General features: G+C 36.1%; 1 protein-coding gene across 4 annotated transcripts in view; it reads left to right on the top strand.

Annotated features, from left to right (window-relative positions):
• The window catches only part of LOC106869128 (probable E3 ubiquitin-protein ligase HERC4), a 99,900-nt gene that overhangs the window by 66,017 nt on the left and 12,672 nt on the right, over nt 1-21,211 (top strand). For all 4 annotated transcript variants that reach the window (XM_014914692.2, XM_014914691.2, XM_014914693.2 and 1 more), the window contains exons 6-20: nt 2,758-2,789; nt 2,879-2,970; nt 4,080-4,210; nt 7,129-7,390; nt 8,178-8,305; nt 9,085-9,141; nt 11,405-11,510; nt 11,813-12,002; nt 13,298-13,347; nt 14,679-14,738; nt 15,302-15,361; nt 18,618-18,746; nt 19,762-19,854; nt 20,323-20,487; nt 20,687-20,734. In XM_014914692.2, coding sequence (XP_014770178.1) covers nt 2,758-2,789; nt 2,879-2,970; nt 4,080-4,210; nt 7,129-7,390; nt 8,178-8,305; nt 9,085-9,141; nt 11,405-11,510; nt 11,813-12,002; nt 13,298-13,347; nt 14,679-14,738; nt 15,302-15,361; nt 18,618-18,746; nt 19,762-19,854; nt 20,323-20,487; nt 20,687-20,734 — 1,603 coding nt within the window. The remainder of the gene's footprint in view (nt 1-2,757; nt 2,790-2,878; nt 2,971-4,079; nt 4,211-7,128; nt 7,391-8,177; nt 8,306-9,084; nt 9,142-11,404; nt 11,511-11,812; nt 12,003-13,297; nt 13,348-14,678; nt 14,739-15,301; nt 15,362-18,617; nt 18,747-19,761; nt 19,855-20,322; nt 20,488-20,686; nt 20,735-21,211) is intronic.

The following is a 21,211-nucleotide window of genomic DNA, read 5'->3' as shown; positions in this document are numbered from 1 at the left end:
ATTTAAAAAAAAAGTTTATTTTATTTTCTGTGGCAGTTTTTGACTAAAGAAAACTAACACACCATGTACTTACACACATATATGCACAAAACCATTACAGCTGTTAGACATACACATAGTCTATGATCTTTTTTTTTTATTTGTAATCCCACATATATAATAGCATAACTAAGATTGTATTCTAAAGTGTAGCCTTTTCCTCCAGAACTAGAAAGTACTTCAACTTTGATTAGTTGCTGATTCCCTACATACTGCTCACATATACGAGGGTGTGCTGAAAAGTTCCTGCTTTTGGGTAAAAGAAAATACTGGAGGATCAATTAATTATGATTTTATTCAACATATTCTCCTCTCAGATCCATGGTTATTGTAGTGGTCCTTCAGTTTTTCTAAGCCCTGTAAAATAACTCAGACAGTTGGGCCTTCAACCAGGCTTTTTGTGATACCCTTAAAGCCAGGAACTTATCAGCACCCTCTTGTATCATCACCATCATCATTTAATGTCCACTTTCCATGCTGGCATGGGTTGGAAGGTTTGACTGAGGAAGGGCAAGCTGGAAGGCTGCACTAGGCTCCACTCTGATTTGCCAAGGTTTCTACAGCTGGATGCCCTTCTTAATGCCAACCACTCTGAGAGTGTAGTGGATACTTTTTACGTGCCACCGGCACAGGAACCAGTCAGCATTGGCTTTGGTCACGCTCAAATGCTTGAATGGTGCTTTTTACATGCCACCAGCACAGGTGCCAGTCAGGTGGCACTGGCATTGGCCACGGCTACAATTTCCCTCGGTTCAACAGGTCTTCACAAGCACAACATATTGCCCAACAATTGAAAGGTGCTTTTAAACGGCCAGTTATGCAACCCTGGCATCAGCCATAACTATGATGTCACTTGGCTTGCCAGGTCTTCTCAAGTACATTATATCTCCACAGGTCTCGGTTGCTTGTCATTGCCTCTATGAGACCCAACATTCAAAGGTCATGCTTCACCATCTCATCCCATGTCTTCCTGGGTCTACCTCTTCCACAGGTTCCCTCCACTGTTAGGGTGTGACACTTCTTCACACAGCTGTCCTCATCCACACACCACACATGACCATACCAGCACATTCGTCTCCCCTGCACACCACATCTGATGCTTCTTATCAACAACTTTTCTCTCAAGGCACTTACACTCGGTCATGTATGCACACTGACATTACACATCCAGCGGAGCATACTGGCTTCATTTCTTTCAAGACTATGCATGTCCTCAGCAGTCACAGCCCATATGGCATGGCAGTTCGCACACCTTTCACTCTGAGTGAGAGGCCCTTTGTTACCAACAAAGGTGGCAGCTCTCTGAACTTTGCCCAGGCTATTCTTATTCTAGCATCTACCCCCTGCTACTGACTTGGTCACTTAGGTAACAGAAGCTGTCAACTAGTTTTTCCTCTTGGCATGTGATGGAATCTGTTTTCTGTACATCTTCGGTGTTTATTGCACCTGTGCATCTGCCACACGCAAAACCTTTCTTCCCAGTTAACTTTCCTTTGATATTGTTGCACCTCTTATGTGTTCATAGCTTACACCAAGTACATCTTATGGAGTTTCTTCCTACGCCTTTTCTTCAAATCGAGCTGGGCCATCTACCTGAAGGATTTGTGATTTGTCCACCTTCTTACTTACTAAGACTTTGGGTTTTGCTAGGTTAACTCTAAGCCCCTTTGATTCTAGACCTTACTTCCACACTTGAAGCTTTTTCTCTAGGTCTAGTTGTCATTCAGCTAGTAGAGCGAGGTCATCAGCATAGAGGAGCTTCCAGGAGCAACTTCTCTTGAATTCCTCTGTTATTACCTGGAGGACTATGATGAACAAGAAGGGTCTGAGGACTGATCCCTGGTGAACCCCTACTTCTACCAAAAATTCTTTCCTATTCTCGTTGCCAACCCTCACCTTACTGACAACATCCCTGTATATAGCTTGTACAGCTCTCCCCAACCACTCATCTATCCCTAGTTTCCACATTGACCACCAGTTAAGGGATCGAGAGACCCTGTCAAAGGCTTTCTCCATGTCAACGGAAGCCAAGTACAGAGGTCTATCTTTGACTAAGAATTTCTCCTGCAGCTGTCCAGAAATATAGCATCAGTGGTGCTTCTTCCTGGTACAAACCCAAACTGCATCTCATCTAAACTAACTCTCTCCCTAATTAGTTGGGCTATGAACCTCTCCATGACTCTCATCACCTGATCTAACAATTTAATACCTCTGTAATTATTTCTATCTAATATGTCACCTTTACCTTTGTAGCAGTTGACTATGGTGCTGCTACACCAATCAATGGGTATGACTCCTTCATGTATCACCTGATTAACTATACGGGTGACTAGACTATAGCCAACAATGCCATATATCTTAAGCATCTCAGCAGTGATTCCTGATGTGCTGGGGGCATATATGGGATAGTATTACAGTTACACTTACAAATATCTTAAACTACATCCAAATGAAGGCCATTCATCTGAGTGGCAAAACTTCACTGACCAACTGATTTAACTACAGGCTCACAGATATACTGTTTCTTCCATTTGCATTTCACTCTGCAACTTCAAAGGTCTTTGCTCCTCTGAACCACTTAGTTGCACACTGCCTTTATTCAATCCCCCTCAACATATCCATCACTCTTCTGTTTATTATCTCTCCTGGGCTACTTAAATACAATTAACAGTTATTAACTTTATTTTTCATTGTCCTTTTTTTCTTTTTCTTTTTCAGTTTTGGACAGTTGGGTTTGAATGATGAAATTGGTAAGTTATTTTGATGTTATTTTTATTTTTTTCTTTGTTACTTGATGTATTATTGATTTGTATCAACATGTTGTATTCATTTGTTGTAGATCGTAACTCACCTACATTTTGTAAACCTCTCAAGTACCAGAGACTTAAGTACATATCATGTGGAGAAAACCATACTGCTGCTCTCACTCAGGTAAATTTCTTCATGGTGTAGTTGTTGTCATTAGCCATTGTTATTCTACATCATTTTCATATTCTTCTTGCTCTGCAATTTGTTTCACATTTTGTCTTGCTGATTCTATTCTTATTTTGTTGTTATTATTTGTTGATGTTGTAAGAACAATATTGAGTAAAATCTTATGTTGTTGTTATCAAATATATTTCATGGTACAGGCCAACTCATGTTTCTTGTATGTGGAAATCTTGTCACTAAGGTGAAAAATGTAGAAAATGGTTGAATGATTGCTGAACCTATTGTATGTGCATATCTGACAGCCTCACTTCCAGCTACCTCAGACTAACCTTGTAAGCCTTTTATCTACATAATAGATAAATATTTTATTCCTAATGGTCTTAGACTGCCACTGTGATTTTTCTTCCTAGATAAACCTCTCTACATCTGAGGAGATATGAACTCTGCAAGTTGCATGCAGGCAACCCTTATAGGTGAGCAGCAGCCCTGAATAGAAACTGATACAGAGTAATGACGGGGAGCCCTAGAGGACACATCTTTCTAGTGTTTTTGGCATTATAAAAAGTGGTTGGTGATAGGAAGAGTATCCAGCCATAAAAACTACATCAAAAATAGATTACATACTCAACAACAAAGATTAACTGTACAATATGTAGTGGATAATGACAAGTTGTGAAAGTGGTGAGACACTGTGCTTGAACAGACTTGTCCAACTCATATCAAAATGGAAAAACAGACATAAAATGATTTTGTTGATAGAATTTAGTCAGATGAGGGGTCGCAGTACCCATGACTGAAGTGGAGGATTCATGCAGTTGATGCTCAGTTTGAATTTCAGGAGGAAACTAGAGTCTAGAGCAAATGCTTTGGGGTGAGTTAACTCCGCCAGATAATGGCATCACACCAGTATGTTACACCTGCTGTCTCAGATGTTAGTACAGTAGGATTGGCAGTTATTTGATTGTACTTTTACTAAATATCCTTGTGCCTTAACTCCAGTGTACTTAATGTGATAATATCTTACTCACCTTTTGTCTTGTAAACCCGTGACTTTGTGCCCACATACTAATAACTGAATTAATTATTAATTAACTTATTTTCTTTTTCAGGAAGGTGGTGTCTACACATTTGGTGCTGGTGGCTATGGTCAGTTAGGCCATGGCACCACACACAGTGAAATCATGCCAAAAATGGTAATGGAACTAATGGGTACAACAATTACACAGATAGCATGTGGCAGGTAAAAATTGTTTCTTTGCTTCAGTCGTCTTTGTTATTCTTTTATCTGATGTTATCTACATTTTCTAGTTTAGCATCTGACCCAGTGAAATATTTGTCCCATGTTTGAGATTTTGTAGTTTATAAAAGGATCACTTTTGTCTGTGTTAATCTTTTTATACTTTGGCTCCTGCGTACCTTTTCTAATTATTCATTTAAAGACATGTCTGTAACACTAACAACCATCAAAAGAAAATGTCTCTCATTAGTATGTCTGGTGATGCCATTTTCATCTTCTTTCTTGTTGGTCTTTGAGGGTCTAGCTTTATTGCTGTATTGGAATGCTTCCCTGTTTCAAAATGTATGAGTTTCTGTATTCTTTCTTTCTGACCTTCTGAGTCATGTGTGATGGCAAGCATTGTACCTTTTGATAAAAGCTACTTAACAATCTAATCATCACAGTAAATGCATGTGTGTTGTTATAATTTGTGACCTTTACATCCTGTCCTTCAGAATCAATCATATCAGTTACTGAGCTTTCCATCCAAATTGAACTTGTCTCTGAATTTAACAGAATTGTTATATATATATATATAAAAGAAGGATTCTGTCTGTTTGTCCCACAAAGTGGAACTAAAACCAGACACTATCTCTCTATGATTTTCTTTCTATGTCTCCTCTATTCTCTCTCCCCGTCTATATTCTCTGTCTGTCTCTCTGCCATGCTACTTCAAAGAGATTTTGTCTCTTTGTTTGTCCTGCAAAGTGAAACTAAAACTTTGCCATGCTACTTCAAAGAGATTCTGTTTCTGTTTATCCTGCAAAGTGAAACTAAAACCAGACACTATCTCTATGATTTTCTTCTCTATCTATTTTTCCTCTCTTTCTTTCTCTCTCACTCTTCCTTTTTCCCTCTCTTTCTTATTACACATGGCGTAATAATATATGGAACAGACGCAAAATAGGCACAAAGGTTCAAGGTCATTCTGGTATTAAGTTTGGAACAACAATTGGTAGATTATATACTGTACATCCTAACCAAAATGAATGCTTTCATCTCAGAATGCTTTTTCATGTAAACAGAGGACCAACTTCATGGAAAAGTTTAAAACAAGTTGATGGTTAGATTTGCAGAACATATCGAGAAGCATGTTTCAAATTAGGTTTGCTTGCAAATGATCAGCAATGGGAAGCTACATTAGAAGAGGATTCATATCAAAAACACCTAAGACTTTAAAAATGTCTTTTTACTGTTATTCTCAAAAATTGTTCAACTGTGGAATATGTTCAGAAATGATCTTGCTGAGGATTTCAAGCACCAACTTCAGTTCAATAATCCTGTGCAAGATATTGGTGTCACTGATGCTATATACGATGTAGCTTTGATTGAAATAGAAGATCAAATTATTTCCATGGGAAGTGAACCTATACAAAATTTATATCTCCCACTAACTAATAGAGGGGATCTTAATACTCTGTCCACTGAAATAATGAGAGAAATTTCCTATGATAAGGATGAACCGACCATATACATAAATGATAATCTTCCCAAGCTTCCACATGATCAACATCATGCATATTCCACTGTCCTAGAAAGTATTAACAATAACACAGGAGGACTTTATTTCTTAGATACTCCAGGAGGTACTGGGGAAAACATTTGTAATTAACTCCTGGCTAAAGTTCGTGAAGAAAATAAAATAGCTTTAGCTACTGCTACTTCTGGGATTGCAGCAATCTTACTACCCAGAGGTAGGACTGCCCATTCAACATTCCAGTTACCTTTAGGTCTATCTAACAAACAAGATCCAGTTTGTAATGTATCTAAAAATTCTGCAATGGGTGAACTAATACAAAGATGTCGCTTAATAGTCTGGGACAAATATACCATGGCCTACAAAAAGGCTTTTGAAGCTGTTGACAGAACATTACAAGACATTAGAAATTGCAATACCAATGATGGGAAATATCAGTTTTGTTGTCATGAGATTCCGACAAACACTACCAGTTCCAGGAGGAACAAAAGTGGATGAGCTCAATGCTTCAATAAAGTCTTCTGTATTATGGCATCAGGTGAAAACACTTCAACTTTGAACAAATATGAGATCAAGGCTTCCAAGACATCAATCAGCTGAACTATTTTCTTGTAATAAACAAACAGAATTTCATGTATAAGAATGATCTTTTTTCTACTTCAGTTATTACATGTTTTTCTCTTATAAGAATATTACATCATTGCCATTACTGTATAGATAGATAAAATAACACAACTCACTTGTTATTGTCATATGATAAACAAATACAAATTCATGTATGATATTGATCTTTCTTCTACTTCAATTATTATATGGTTTTCTCTTCTAAAAATACATATATACAGGAGGAGTAAATTGTACATATAATAATATTTTCAATGTGGCTCCTGATAAACAGTAAAAGCAATTACCCGATCAACAATGGGTTTTACTGCTAGTACATTATAAAGATGATGGATAGTTTTAATAGAGTATGTAGTAAACTAACCAGCTGAAAGGTCTGCAGTTTATTCTACCAACCATATTGTATCGTATCCATGGCCAAGACATTCACCTTTCAATGAACAAAATCCTCTTAACTCTCAGTACCACAGGCCAGTACTACTCATGTTGTTGAGAACAGACAATAATTCTCCTAATTCTTACCTCTATAACAATAACTATAAAAGCAGTTACGAAAATCATTTTATCCAAAAGATAAGATAAGGAATTTCTGGTTGTGTTGATGGATCTATTGTTTAAAGAAAGGACTAAGAGAATTATGAAAAATCCTTACTAGAAGATAAACTTGAAGCACAGTTGTGTTTTCAATATGTGTTTAAAAGAAAAGTTCATACTCCACAAGAGTGTGGCTGTGTGTGTATATGTATTGGTACAATTTTGTTTTTGTTATTTCTTTTGACAGGAATCATACATTAGCCTATGCATCAACGAGTAGTAAACTGTATGCTTTTGGACTTGGTGGAAGTGGTCAGTTGGGGTTAGGCACTACAAACAACCGCAGCAATCCATTTCCTATAGCAACCCCATTCTTTGCAACCAAGCTACCAGAACGAATGGAAACAGATTGTGATGAAAATCCAGATTTACAAACATTGGCTGAGTTGTCTGTAAAAAGGGTTTATTCTGGTGGTGACCATTGTCTTGTAGTGTGTTCCCCTGTACAGGTGAGTATGTCATTTTTACATGTTTCACTGATATAGTAATAGGAGTAGGAGGGCTAACTTTGCTTCAGATAGCCTTTATATGAAAGTACGCTATGTGGCTAGACATCTGATGCTGTTGGGCTTTTGTGGTACTTACTACAAATTAGTTCCTCATTCTTTTTCATGTTTTGAACAATCTGAAATGAGAACCAGATTCTTTTAGACCCGAATTCCTTTGCAATTGCCTGCACTGAATAGAATAAGTCGAAAATGATGGAAGATATATCCATTGACAATTTTAATCCTATTTTTATTATCTTCATACATAATTTAGGCAATGCCTTTAAGGTATTTTTCCTTCACACCAAAAATAATTTGTTGTTGTTATTAGTTGATGACCTCTAACTACAGATCATTGAGTTGTGGGGTAGTTATTATACCAGAAATGGGTACACAAAAGCAGATTGTAGTAAGAAAATAAGCTTGTACCTTTTAAGGACTACAGCACAGTGTTGTACTAGGCTTTTCTATGTACAGTAAAATTTGTTAAATTAGTTTGTGATATGAGAAGAATTGATTTCTGACTTTTCAGAGATTTTTTTTTTTTTTGTGCTGCTTATTGTGTTCAGTTATTCCAATTACCTTTCTATACTAATAACCAGCATACTGGGGTTTATTATTCAGCACTACTACTGCCACAACTTCTATCAATATTTGTCCAAGTTTCATTAAAATCAACACACCCATGTATTGTTATGCATAACAACATTATTGCCATCATACTGATCAGAACCCTCTCTTGTCCCAGGAAAATGTAGCAGCTGAAGATTTCCGGGAATCCATTTGTGAACAGCAACCTCTCACCTGTACTCAGGCTCTCTTTGAAGAAATGTATAGTATTTCAGAAGATGAGCAGCCATCTCAGGATTTATTAGAGTTAGTATTCATTATATTTTTTGCTTGTTGGGTTTTTAATGTTTGTTACACTCTTTCTTTTCTTTCACCCACCCCTTTTTTTTTTCAGTTGTTTTCTTCCATTTCTTTTTGCTTTCATTTGTTTGTTGTATTTATGTGAACATTTTTGGTTGTAACTGTGTGCACATGTGAGTGTTTAGGGCTGTAACTGTAAAACAGTGGTATTATAACTAAATTTATAATGTAGAGAGTCTTCTATGTGTGTTTGTGCACTTATATGTCACACATGTATTCTACCTACTGAACCATATAAATGGAAAGTCATGATACTTCAAGCTGTGAAGACAGAAGAATGGCTAAAAAACCTTTACATTTAGATGTCTTCTTTATCTATATATTCCATTTAACTTAGAACTATGTCAGTTAAAATACCACCCAAGCTTTAATGAGCATCATTTAAAAGCTACTGCTTAACTCTAAGTGTCATGTTGTTAGGCAAATGAGAAATAAATCTCTACCTGAAGATGATTTGAAAGAGACTCTTGACATAAAGGTGAAGTGATGCAGTGTCAAATAAAATAGAAACAATATACTTACAGTGAATTTGACTCACAAACTATGAACAACTAGTCCAACCCTTTATACATTACATCATTTCTTTTTTTTTCATGCTTTCTGTTATTAATAAGCTAATTGCTTTTTTGGCGGGTGGGGATAGATTCCTTTAGAAATTTGAGTTTATTTAAACAGAATTAAGGATGAGACAACTATGTATTGTGTCTTTCTTTTGTCTTTAACAGAAGAATAGAAAAAGTATTCTCCTCTGCTTCTTGTTTAAATGGATCATTCTTACATAAGTGAGTATACACATTCATTTTCACCATTTTTTCTGTTTCTCTGTAAAGTTAGGAGTCAACAAGGTAGCTTCTGCTTGGTCATTTAATTTGTTAGTAACAGTAGTCAAATCTCCATCCAGTCGCACATTGGGCAGTTTTGTCTTTATAAAAGTTCTGGATCGACACAGCTGGAAGGCTGGTCATGGGTATGATAGATTAGAGCTGACCTTCGGTTAAACAGCTATTGTTGAGTTGTCGGACATCTTTAGCTTTTATTCTCATTTGTTGACATTGACAGCACAAGTATCCTCATCACAACACCTGTCTGAAGTTTTCTGTGAATTATACCATTTTCAATTTTGCAAATCAATTTTTTTATCTGGTCTCGCATACAATTTCAGCTTCCCAAACCCCTTGTTTGGGTGATTTGAGAAATAATGGAGAGATTTGATATGCGCAGACAAAAAATTATAATTTGTTGACATTTTTTTTTTTCCATATTTCTTTTATTTATACAGTTCATCATGATCATCATCATTTAATATCCATGTTCCATGCTGGCATGGGTTGGACAGTTTGACAGGATCCAAGGGGTCCAAGGACTGCATTGTGCTCCAATGTCTGCTTTGGCATGGTTTCTACAGCTGGATGCCAATCATTTTACAGCATGTACTGGGTGCTTTTTTCATGCCACCAGCACTATTGAGGTCACCATGCAACTTGCAAGACTATGAACCCCAAAGGAACCGCTCTATGCTGGGAGATGAAGGGTTAAAGTATGAGAGAAGGGGCCAGAGCAGAACAGGTTTCTTGTTATAGAGGAGCTACATGACTATTCACATTTTAGAAGAGAAGGTAAGAGTGATTGGGTGGAACTGGAAAGAGATAAAAATAATGGTGATGAGATGCCTAGGTGGACCCTCAAGGTACAAGGTGAGTAGAAGAGGAACCAGGAATGTGGTCTAGGATATTTGTAATTATGTTTTCTTACACTGGCACAAGGCTCACATATTTGTAAGAGTGGAGATATAACAGAATGAATAGCTCATATCCTACATTGAGAAAATAGAGAAATACCAAAACCTAACCAAAGAGATGAAGAAATTCTTAAACACTAGTGAATATTGTCCCTATAGTAATTGGTATAATGCTTAACCCGATTCCTAAGAGGCTGAAAGATACTGGAATTTGGGTCTGTATTGTGGATTTGTATGAAGTATCATCCTGTATTCTGCAAAAATCTTAAGAAAGATGCTTGTGATTTGAGGGGATTTGTTCAATATCTCTGTTGACTAAATCAGCATGTAATAATTTTTATATAATAATAATAATAATAATAATAATCCTTTCAATTATAAGCACAAGGCCAGAAATTTTTGGGGAGGTCACTAGTCAATTACATCAACTCTAAAAAGATGAAAGGCATAGTCACTCTAAGCAGGATTTGGACTTCTCATTGCCTTAATGTCCACTTATCCATGTTTACATGAATCAGATGGAATTTGTTGAAGCTCATCTCCTATAGCTGGATGCCCTTCCTGTTGCCAACCACACAGTCATGAACTCAGAATTATAAACAACTGAAATATTTTAAAGCATTTTTACTAACACTCTGAAGCAAATGGAAAGAAATTTAATAAGTAGATGTATGAAGCCTATTAGAAAATACTGATTTCTTTTAAATAGATTCAAGGTTCACTCTTGACCTTTTTCATTTTTAAATGAATGCAGTATAGACATGGATGAAGTGATTTGTGTTGGGTTGACTTGTGAAATGGGAATGGAGCAGTTTTATGCACTTGGCTCAGGGCGTCTACTATTAATTTCGACCCTTTTCTTGTTCTGTGTATATGTGATACATAGGACATATTTCCCTGGTGTCCATGCTAGTTATATGATACACATTCCACATTTTTTTTTTTTTCAACTACCAGAGTAACTTGGGATTTAGAAGAAGAAAGCTTTATAATTCTCAGAATGTAAGAAACAAGGGCTAGTTAGAAGTCTGAAAACAAATATAGATGTTTAAGACAAACTTAGAAAAATCTGTTAGACATGCAGAAGGTTAAAAAATAAATAAAGTCCAATAAAAAATTTTTTTTTTAATTGTACATAAAATTCTAATATGAATTTTATGCGTTATAATAGTTGTAAATAAACTTTCAACTTCTGAGAATGTATTTAGAGAATCTATTATGGCAGTCAAACTTAAGATTTGGGAAATGTAAAGATGACCTGAGTTTGTATTGTGATCTTTTTTCTTTTCTTTTTTTTTCTCCTGCAGCGACCATGTCCATTGTAACATCAAGAATAGTGGTGTTGACATGAAACATGTCAGGCAGCAAGTCAGTGAGTTGGCACAGCTTGACAACAAACAATTAGTAAATCGTGTAAGTACATATTACTACATCACTAGCCCAACATTGATCATTCAGTCTTTTCTCTCTCACTATCTACTCTATATTTCTACCGCTATCTTTCTGCCTCTTTGACTTTGTTTCTTTCCCTTTTCATTCTCACTATATATTTCTACCTGTCTTCCTCATTTTCTGTTTCTCTTTCTCTTTTTATCAATTAGTTTTCCATCTATGTATGTGTGTGTCTCTCTTTTTTTCTACCCCCTATTTTCTAACAATAGATATTATCTGTCTAATCAGCAATCTGTATCAACTGTCCATTTATCTATTCACAGATATTAGACCATTTAGTGAATAACCTGATCTCCCAGTTGCCAAAGTCTCCCCCTCACATGGAAGCTCTCCGGTTGTACTTGATTCTACCTGAGATGTCTTTTATGGATCAGCCACATCGTCATGGCACTTTGATCACACCTTTTGGTTTGAAGCTGATTCAGCTTGATAGGGCTGCGCTACGAGTCCTCGGTTAGTAACACTCTTCTTTCTTCTGTTGCATTTAGTTTTTTAATGGTCTTTACTTGTCCTCTATTGCCATAACTGTTGATTCAAGGCATTGTCATCATCACTATTATCACACTGCATCTTTAATACCTCATGTCCAGCATCATTGCACCCACCCTGTTATCACCTCCACTCACTATAGCCACCCTTATGTACTTCTTACCTCCATCACTGTCACTGTACATTACCTTGCACATCACCCTCATACTTTCTCATCTATATTCCTTCCTGAGCTACTTCTACCTCTGCCACTATACCCTCCTCCATACTAATATCTCCCATCAATCACACCTCTGCCCTTGTTCATCACTCATCTCCTCGGTCCCCATCTCTAACTCCCTGTTACTTTTCTCCCGCACTCACATGAAATTACCCATCCTCTTCTCCCCTACCTACCCTTACCCCAATCCCCCATATTCTCTCTTATACTCACTTGTACCTTGAGAGTTTGCTTGACACCTCAGCATTACCATCTTCTTTTCAGTTACTCTCACCTTCATATAATGTGGGATAGCCATATTTCTCCTTTATAGGACACCTGCACTTGTCCTATCATATTTAGCCTCTAAATGCCTGGCATAAAGTCACCTCCCACCTCTCAGATACACACACTCAGTCAGGCAAGGGATTGTTTGCTCCCTCTTGTTTTTTCTTGTCTTGCAAGTTACTCCATGCTGGTGTCATGAAAAAAAAAAAACACCCAGTACACACTGTAAAGTGGTGGGTGGGTGTTAGGAAGAGCATCCAACTGTAGAAACCATGCAAAAGCCAACACTGTAGCTTATGCAGTCCTGCAGCTCATTGAATCCTGTTAAATCATCCAACCCATGCCAACATGGAAAATGGACATTAAATGTTATTGATTCTAAACACACCTCTTCCTATTTGAATGATGCAACAGATACTATGATAACTTAGTATCTGTTGCATCTCCCCGTTTCACACTTTGAATAAGCCACTCAGTGAATTCGAAGTTGCTATCAATAAAATTGTATCCTATATTAACCAATGTTTGCTGTTTTAATGCATATAGAAACACGTGTGTGTAAAATACTGAGGGTTTCCTCTCAAACAGAATCTTGTGTATGGAAATGAATAAGATTTGTTTAAGTTATGCATGTAGCATTGAAGATTGAGTGGTTAGTATATTTGTTAGTCTCAGCCAGCAGAGATTTACACACAACAAGGAATATAGTTGCATGTATTTTGATACCTTCTTTTAGTTTATTTCAAAGTTTCTTTTATTAAACTACTTTCAGAATCATGGTGGGCCATGCTGGAGTCAAAGTATTTCAGCAGAATTGTTTATGTAAGTTTTCATTATAAATTTTTTCCATGTTTTGACTGAATTTTTTTATTTACTTAATTTTTGCCATTGATATTCCATGTTGAACTGACAATGAAATATGGGAGATGTTCTGATTTTAATATATGCATGTGGCCACATATTTTGGATGGATGACAAGTATGTTAGATTGGCTCTTGAACACTTGACTGGTGCTCTAGTTTACTTGTCCCAGAAGCATAAAGAGCAATATTAACTTCTGTGGAAATGGAAGTCATAGCATAAATAGATGAAACTAAGTAACTTCAGGTCACTAAGTATTTGATAATAACTGTAATGTATTCATGGCTCTTAATAGCCAGGTTCAGAAAAGCCATATGTAGATACTGCAATGCTGTACAGCTCACTATGGAGTCAACAGGTATTTTGATAGCTTGCAATAGTTCTCCTCTTGGAAAAGTTGATAGATCAATATCCTATTCAGGCTTAGATTTGTTTCAACTGGAGGTGTTGATTATTGGTTTGTTTGTTTTTTAATTGAATCCCCCCCCCCAAAAAAAAATCTAACCCCATGCTATCTAGATGAAATGGATATAAGATTATCAATGTTGATTCCTTTGTAAAGCATATATTCCAGCACTTTTAATTTTAAAGCAATCGATGTATTTCATAAATTACCTCCCTTCGTATTCTGAGTTTTAAACCCAGCTTAAAACTCGGGGGTGGGGTCACTCTTTGTGGGTTAATATAAATAACACCCGTTCATGTACAAATTTGGGGCTTTCTGCTACTATGAGAAGTTTTTTTTCTTTCATTGTTTGAATGTCTTGAAAAAAGTGCTATTATAGTTTTGCTATATGGACATCCAGCTATAGAAACTATGGCAAAACAGAGAGGGAGCCTGAACAGCCTTTTAGCTGGTCAGCTCCTGTCAAACGGTTCAACCCATGCCAACATGGAAAACGGACGGTAAATGATGATAATGATGCTAGCAATGGTTTTCTTATTTAAAAAAAGATTTTTTACATTAAAAACTTGTTTCTTTTAACTTTACCCATGGAAAGTGCCAGTAATTTACTTCTCTTTATCTCCGGTGTACCACAAAACCCAAAAGATTAAGAACATGGACATTTAATGATGTAATAATGATCGTACATGCATATTTGTGCAGCATTAACTATAAGCATTACTGCTGTCACAAACATTACTGTACCAGTTTTAACTGGCTCTGTTACTTAATCACAGAGAGTTATTGATCAACAAGTGCAGTTGTAATACTTATTCTGTATGATGATAGCAAAACTTTCTACATGTCCTCAAAATGATTTTTCATAACATTTTTTTTTTTCTTTCAGGTTTACAAACAGTGTCTTAGTTATATATTTTCATCCCCATTAGCTACTAGGGAATCTGATGTAAGTTCTTTCTTCGAATTCGTTTATAAAAATATTCTGCATTTTAAATTTGCTTTGTACCATAGTTATTGCAAGACAGTAGTCATAAATTGTAAGTTTGTTTTTTAATGAATAAGCAATGAGGGTTTTTTTTTTTAAAATTAAGATATTGGTCTGCAAGAGTGCTGCCTCCATTAAATTCACTCCTAGGCAAAACACATCATGCTAAATGTTTGTTTTTTCACCTCTAAATTGTTTGAAACACTAGAAAAATAAAGTAGAAAAATAAAATTTATTCCAATTGTTCATATGCAAATATCAAACAATTACAAGCTTATTCAGCTCTGTATAACATTGAAAAGTTGACAGAAAATTTAAGGTGTAGTAGAATAAAAAAAACTTCTTTCTATATAATTTATAATGCAACAAGAAAACTTTATTTCAGTAATAGCTCAGTACAACTAATTCAAACTGTTTCACATCAGGTCAAGTAGAATGGATTTTGTTGTAAATTTATTTCTAAAGCAAAAATTTCATCAAGACAAAAATATTTTCAAATTTATTGTTCACTCTTTGTTTACCAGCAACAAATCAAGAAGAGAACGGTGCTTGTCTCAATGGAAGTTCTCAAGAAGCTCAATTCGGTGAGTATTTGTTGGGGTGAGGGAGAATTAAATCAGGTATTGGTACATATATGGAGAGTTAAATAACTTCTTTTTTTTTTTTTTTCCATATTAGTTAAGATTAGTATAGATCTCTATAGGGAGGTGGAATTGTTTAACACAGTCATTGTTGTAAAATTAGAACTTTTTATTTTTCTAGAATTGGTAAAATTTCACATCATACATCAATAGATGCCGGTGTGGCTGTATGGTAAGAAGATACCTTTCCAGCCATATGGTCTGAAGTTCAAATCCACTACAGCCAGGCTGACCAAAGCCTTGTAAGTGGATTTGGTAGAGTGAAACTGAAAGAAGCTTGTTGCGTGTGTGTGTGTGTTACTGTCTCCTTGCCTTAACATCATGTGATAGCTGTAAACAAGTTTCATTGTTGTACAAGTTGTGTCCGTTTCCAATATTTTATGAAAACACGTCTGGTCATGGTCATCATCATTTAACGTCCGTTTACCATGCTGGCATGGGTTGGACGGTTTGACTGAGGACTGGTAAGCCAGTAAGTTGCACCAGGCTCCAATCTAACCTGGCAATGTTTCTACAGCTGGATACCCTTCCTAATGCCAACCACTCCGAGTGTGTAGTGGATGCTTTTCACATGCCCCCAGCACGGGTGCCAGTCAGGCGGCACTGGCATTGACCACATTTGGATGATGCTTTTTATGTGTCACCAGCACAGGGAGCCAGTCAGCCAGAACTGGCATCAACCCACACTTGAATGGTGCTTATTACATGCCACCAGCACAGGTGCCAGTCAGGCAGCACTGGCTTCGGCCACGACTACAATTTCATTTGACTCAACAGGTCTTCTCAAGCATAGCGTATTGCCCGACAATTCAAGAGTACTTTTTAATGGGCTGGTTATGTGACACTGGTATTGGCTACGGCTGAAGTGTCACTTTACTTGCCCGGTCTTCTCAATCACAGCATATCTCCAAAGGTCTCGGTCTCTTGTCATTGCTTCTGAGGCCCAACATTCGAAGGTCGTACTTCATCACTTCATCCCTCACTTCTTCACACAGCTGCCCTCATCCATACATAACACATGACAATACTAGTGCAGTCGTCTCTCTTGCACACCACGTCTGATGCTTCTTATGTCCAACTTTTCTCTCAGGGTGCTTACACTCTGTCATGTATGCACACTGACATTACACATCTCACAGATCATACTAGCTTCTTAACACATCCAGCAGATCATATTGGGGAAATATTACCTTACCTGGAAACAAGTTGGAGTTGACAACAGAAAGGGCATCTATGCATAGAAAATCCATGTCAACAAAAAAATTCCATCCAACTCGTGCAAGCACGGAAAAGTAGACATTAAAATAATGATGATGGTACAGATAATGATTGTTATTTTTATGTAATTTCGGGAATGTGCAGTAGGTTGTTCATAAAGATTAATGTGGAAAATTCAAGAGCAACATCAAATATACTATATTATGTTTTGTGTGAGCAGAGAACATAAAAGCATTATTTCTTTAGTGTTGGTTAGTTTGGGTAATTCTTTAACTAGAAGATATTTAGCATGAGCTTAGAAGGTATTAAACAATGTTTAGTAAGTTTTCCTTTCAATAGGAACTCTCGTCATCTTCAAGAGGTATGTTTCTTGAAATAACTGTTGTGGAGAGATTTTTTTTTCTTGTTACAATGTAAGGATGTCAAACCTGATGGTATCATAAAGCTGTTTGTATGTCACTAAAAGAAAATCTAATGTAAACTCTTCCATTCTCCTTTCCCAACATGTACTAATTTCTATCCATTGGCTCAAGATCAGCCCATCAAAGGTGTTCCAGCCAGGATTATTTCTTACTCAGATGTAGTATAGCTAGAATCTAAATCATACAATGTGTCCTTCCATTTTTGAAACAGTAGGATTGAATTTCAGGGAGATTTGGATGTTATATTTACCATTTCAATGGTTACATTGAAGCTTTCTCATTAGTTTGTATGCTTGTAGTTGAGCAAATATGAAAAGACTAAGACACAATCACAGATTCTTGCTAAATGTGAGAAACAATGTATCATTTTTTCCCCTCTATTCAAAGATACAGTGGGCTTCTTGAAATGTCTTGGCAGTATTTCTTTAGGTTGTCTATCAGGAAACATTTTTAGTAAGACACTCTTCAGCTTTTATGAACATTAACCCTTTAGCCATATCCAATCCAAATACTCTACCTGTTCTATGTTCAAACCAGCCAGATTTGGCCTCTCACACATATCCTACAATGTCATTCTAAATATAGATGATTACATCATTAAAATCTCAAAGCTATGAGATGATGCATGATTAATTCAAAACATTGTGAATAAATGAACATTACATTTGATAAAATTATCTGAATGTTAAACGGTTAAATGTGGCACATTCTCTATTTTGTATTTATATTGGTTTCAAATTTTGGCACAAGGCCAGAAATTTCAGTGAAGGGCAAGTTGATTACATTGGCCCCAATGTTCTGGAATTTGAACACAGAACATAAAGACAGGTAAAATCCTGCTAATCCTTTTACCTAGCATGCTATTGGTGTTGCCAGCTTGCCACCTTAGTTTGTATCATCATCATCATCATCATCATGTATATTAAAAAGCATAAAGTACTTGCAGCAACTATAGCAAAACTAGATTTTTAAGATTTATTATTTGTATTTATTTTATCTATGATTGCACTGTGTTCAAGTGTATTGTAACATGAAATGAGAATTTCAATACTATATTTTCTGTAACCTCCTCCCTTCTTGTATCCAGTTAGAAATTTTCAAACTGATTTCAACTTTGAATAATTGTAAATAAAATAAAATAAAATAAAAATAAAGAAAAGCAAGTATTTTCATGAACCAAAATCAAGATAGAGATGAAATGGAAATTTGGCCTCAAATGAAAATTCAGTTATGAATCTGTAATTTGTCATTGATTCAAATTTTAATTTCACATATTTTTGTCATCATTGAATTTTAAGTTTAAATTCAGTTAGAATTTAACTTCCTAATTTTTAAAGTTCTTTTTGTGTGTGTGAGGTGGGAAAGGTTGTTTTTTTTCCTCTCTTGAATATTCCTTTAATTTGCCTTTCCCCCTTTCAGTTTTTGAAAACCTCTTAGAATTTTCAGTTTGAAAGTTCAAACTTGAAAACAAAAAAATGAAAGTAAAACTTGATACTGAATCCATTCTTGGTTGTTAAATTCATTTCTTTGTGTGTTTTATATATTGTCATCAATTTCAGGTGAATGAAAGTAATGGCCAGATCATCCCATACCACCAATTCTATGTGCCTGAAGTGAAGGAGGCTGTAAACATCAGGCAGGACTATATAGCATGGATTCAGAAGACTAGTAACATGGAAATGTCGGAGGTAAGCATAGGAATGACAACAAGCAATCTTTATCTGTTTTCCTTTCTTGCTACCACTGTTGTTTCATCTGCATTACCATTTTCATCACTGTTGTACAATATTAGTTAATGCTATGCTATCCATACAACTGTACAAAACAATTATACTGCACATCTTTTGTTTTTCTTTTCTTTCCTCCTATCCACTATTTTTCACATCTCATTAGCTATTAGACTCATTGTATAAGAGTCTTAAAACTCATGTTGCTGCTTTCTTTCAGTCTGGAGTGTGGGCTGGTTTTTGTGAGAGAGACAGACAGACAGACAGACCTATTCTGGTATGAACCTTTTAAATAAAGAATGACGGGTTTTGTTTTCAAAAACTCATCAGGGCAGGGTGGGCTGGATCCTCAAACTGATAACCTAGCCCAAATGCTTGTGACACAGGACTCAGCTAAAGGTATTCAAAGTGCTAGGTGGTGATAGATTAAATCTATTTCCTGTGCTAGGTGTTGAACACAGGATGCAAAGAGCCAGAACAGACACCACAAGACATCCAGCCTAACATTTTTAGAATTCTACCAGTCCACTACCCAGGATTGGTCCTCTTTCTATCAACACCAAAAGGATGATAATCAAAGTTGACTTTGATAGCATATGAACTTAAAGCACATAGTCAGAACCATAAGGTGTTCTGTTTAATACTTTAATAACTCTGCCATTTCACTAAATGTTAGGTGAAAAAGTGACAAGAAATTCCATCGTATTTTTCCCATCACAAAACCAAACTGCATCTACTCTGCATTCTTATGTACTTCCCCATACTTCAAGTCTATTGAGTACTCCCTTCATTGCTTTATCATAATCATCAATCTCTACTCATCATTTCTGTAATCTATTATACCACATAACATTGATTCTGTTTCTTCTAACTTTACCACCTTCCTTCATCTCCATATGTTTTGCTCAATCCCTTGCTCCCATCTTTTTGCCTTGCATTCTAGATCATTTCTTTACTGTGGCTTACTTAATTTCAGAGCGAAACTTTGCTATTTTGTGATTACGCCTTCCTGTTTGACGCAGCAACAAAGTATGTGCTTCTTAAGACAGATAACTACCTTCAAATGCGGGTAAGCTCTTTCTCTGATGTTTTCATCTACAACCCCTGCATTTGTTTTTAATGATGAGTTAATTCACAATAAAACAAAGAAGCCCCCACTCTCGACTTCACAGTTGAGTATAATGCTTAACAAATTAGAAGAGCATCCTCAAGCTGCAGAAACAATAGCTACTTTACTTTAATAAGTTTTATTCAGTACATTAGACCATGACAAGCAATATAAATAGTTGATTTTACATACAGTATGTACTTGCTGATCTAAAACTGGGCTAGTGGACTCCATTCTTTCATTCACTCTTTTAGAAAAAGTACACAAAATAATGCCACCCCATATAATCTATGGGTGCATGTACAAGAGATAGAACACTCAAAAAATTACTATCACAAATTTGGATGATTGCTGTCACACAATAAGTAATTATTTCACACATTCTGCTACCACCTTACTCTATTCACCCATTTTTGTTTATATTTTCAGTATGCCATTGGAGAAGTGGCTTTCCTGAACACTACAACCTTTTCCAATGCATTTGGCCAAATCAACCCTTGTCTTATGCTTCTTGTTCAACGAGACAACATCATGCAAAACACCCTTGACCAGCTCAACAAGCGCAGTCCTGCTGACCTCAAGAAACCATTAAAAGTAAGATTCTCGAGATTTTTGCTTTACTTTATATTTTGTCTCTTCTCAATATGTGCATGTATCTTTGTATACATGTGCTTATGAGTGTGTGTTTGTGTATGCTTGTATGTATATCTATGTACATGCTTACAAATGTGTTTGTACATCTCTGTCAGTTGCAAGTACCTTAACCATTCATGAATCTCTGTCTTCTGTTCAGGTGATATTTGCTGGAGAAGAAGCTGTTGATGAAGGTGGTGTAACAAAGGTAGATCATGCTTTCATTATTTTGTTTTTATCATTATAATTCTTGTATCAGTGTTGGTATGCATCTAAGCCAGACAACAGACAGCAGGTGCCATGTTAATGTTTAGCTTAACTTTGAAATTGCCTGCATGAGTATTGTATGCATTATATGTGTTGGATTCAATAAAATAATTCAATGTTTATTTTACACTTTCAATGAGCCTGCTAGGAGCCTTTGAAATTGGTACTAAGTACTCCTATTAGAATTTCCTTGCCTTCTAATCTCCATATTCTTGGTGTCTCTTCTCCAGTACAGTTCTAGGAACATTTGCCGTAAACATCTTTGTCACAGGAAAATTTTCCATAGGAAAACTCACTGTAGAAAACTTTGCTGTTTAGGAAATTTTGCCATGAGATAATTTCGAACATATGGCAGGCAACCCGATTTAGAGAAGTTGCAGCTCTGAAAAAAATTCCTTTTTATAATTTTGTTTTTTTA

This window comes from Octopus bimaculoides, chromosome 5 (genome assembly GCF_001194135.2).
Source record: "Octopus bimaculoides isolate UCB-OBI-ISO-001 chromosome 5, ASM119413v2, whole genome shotgun sequence".
Lineage (NCBI taxonomy): Eukaryota > Metazoa > Mollusca > Cephalopoda > Octopoda > Octopodidae > Octopus > Octopus bimaculoides.
Note: the sequence above shows the minus strand (reverse complement) of the source record. Positions and strands in the feature narration are given on the sequence as shown.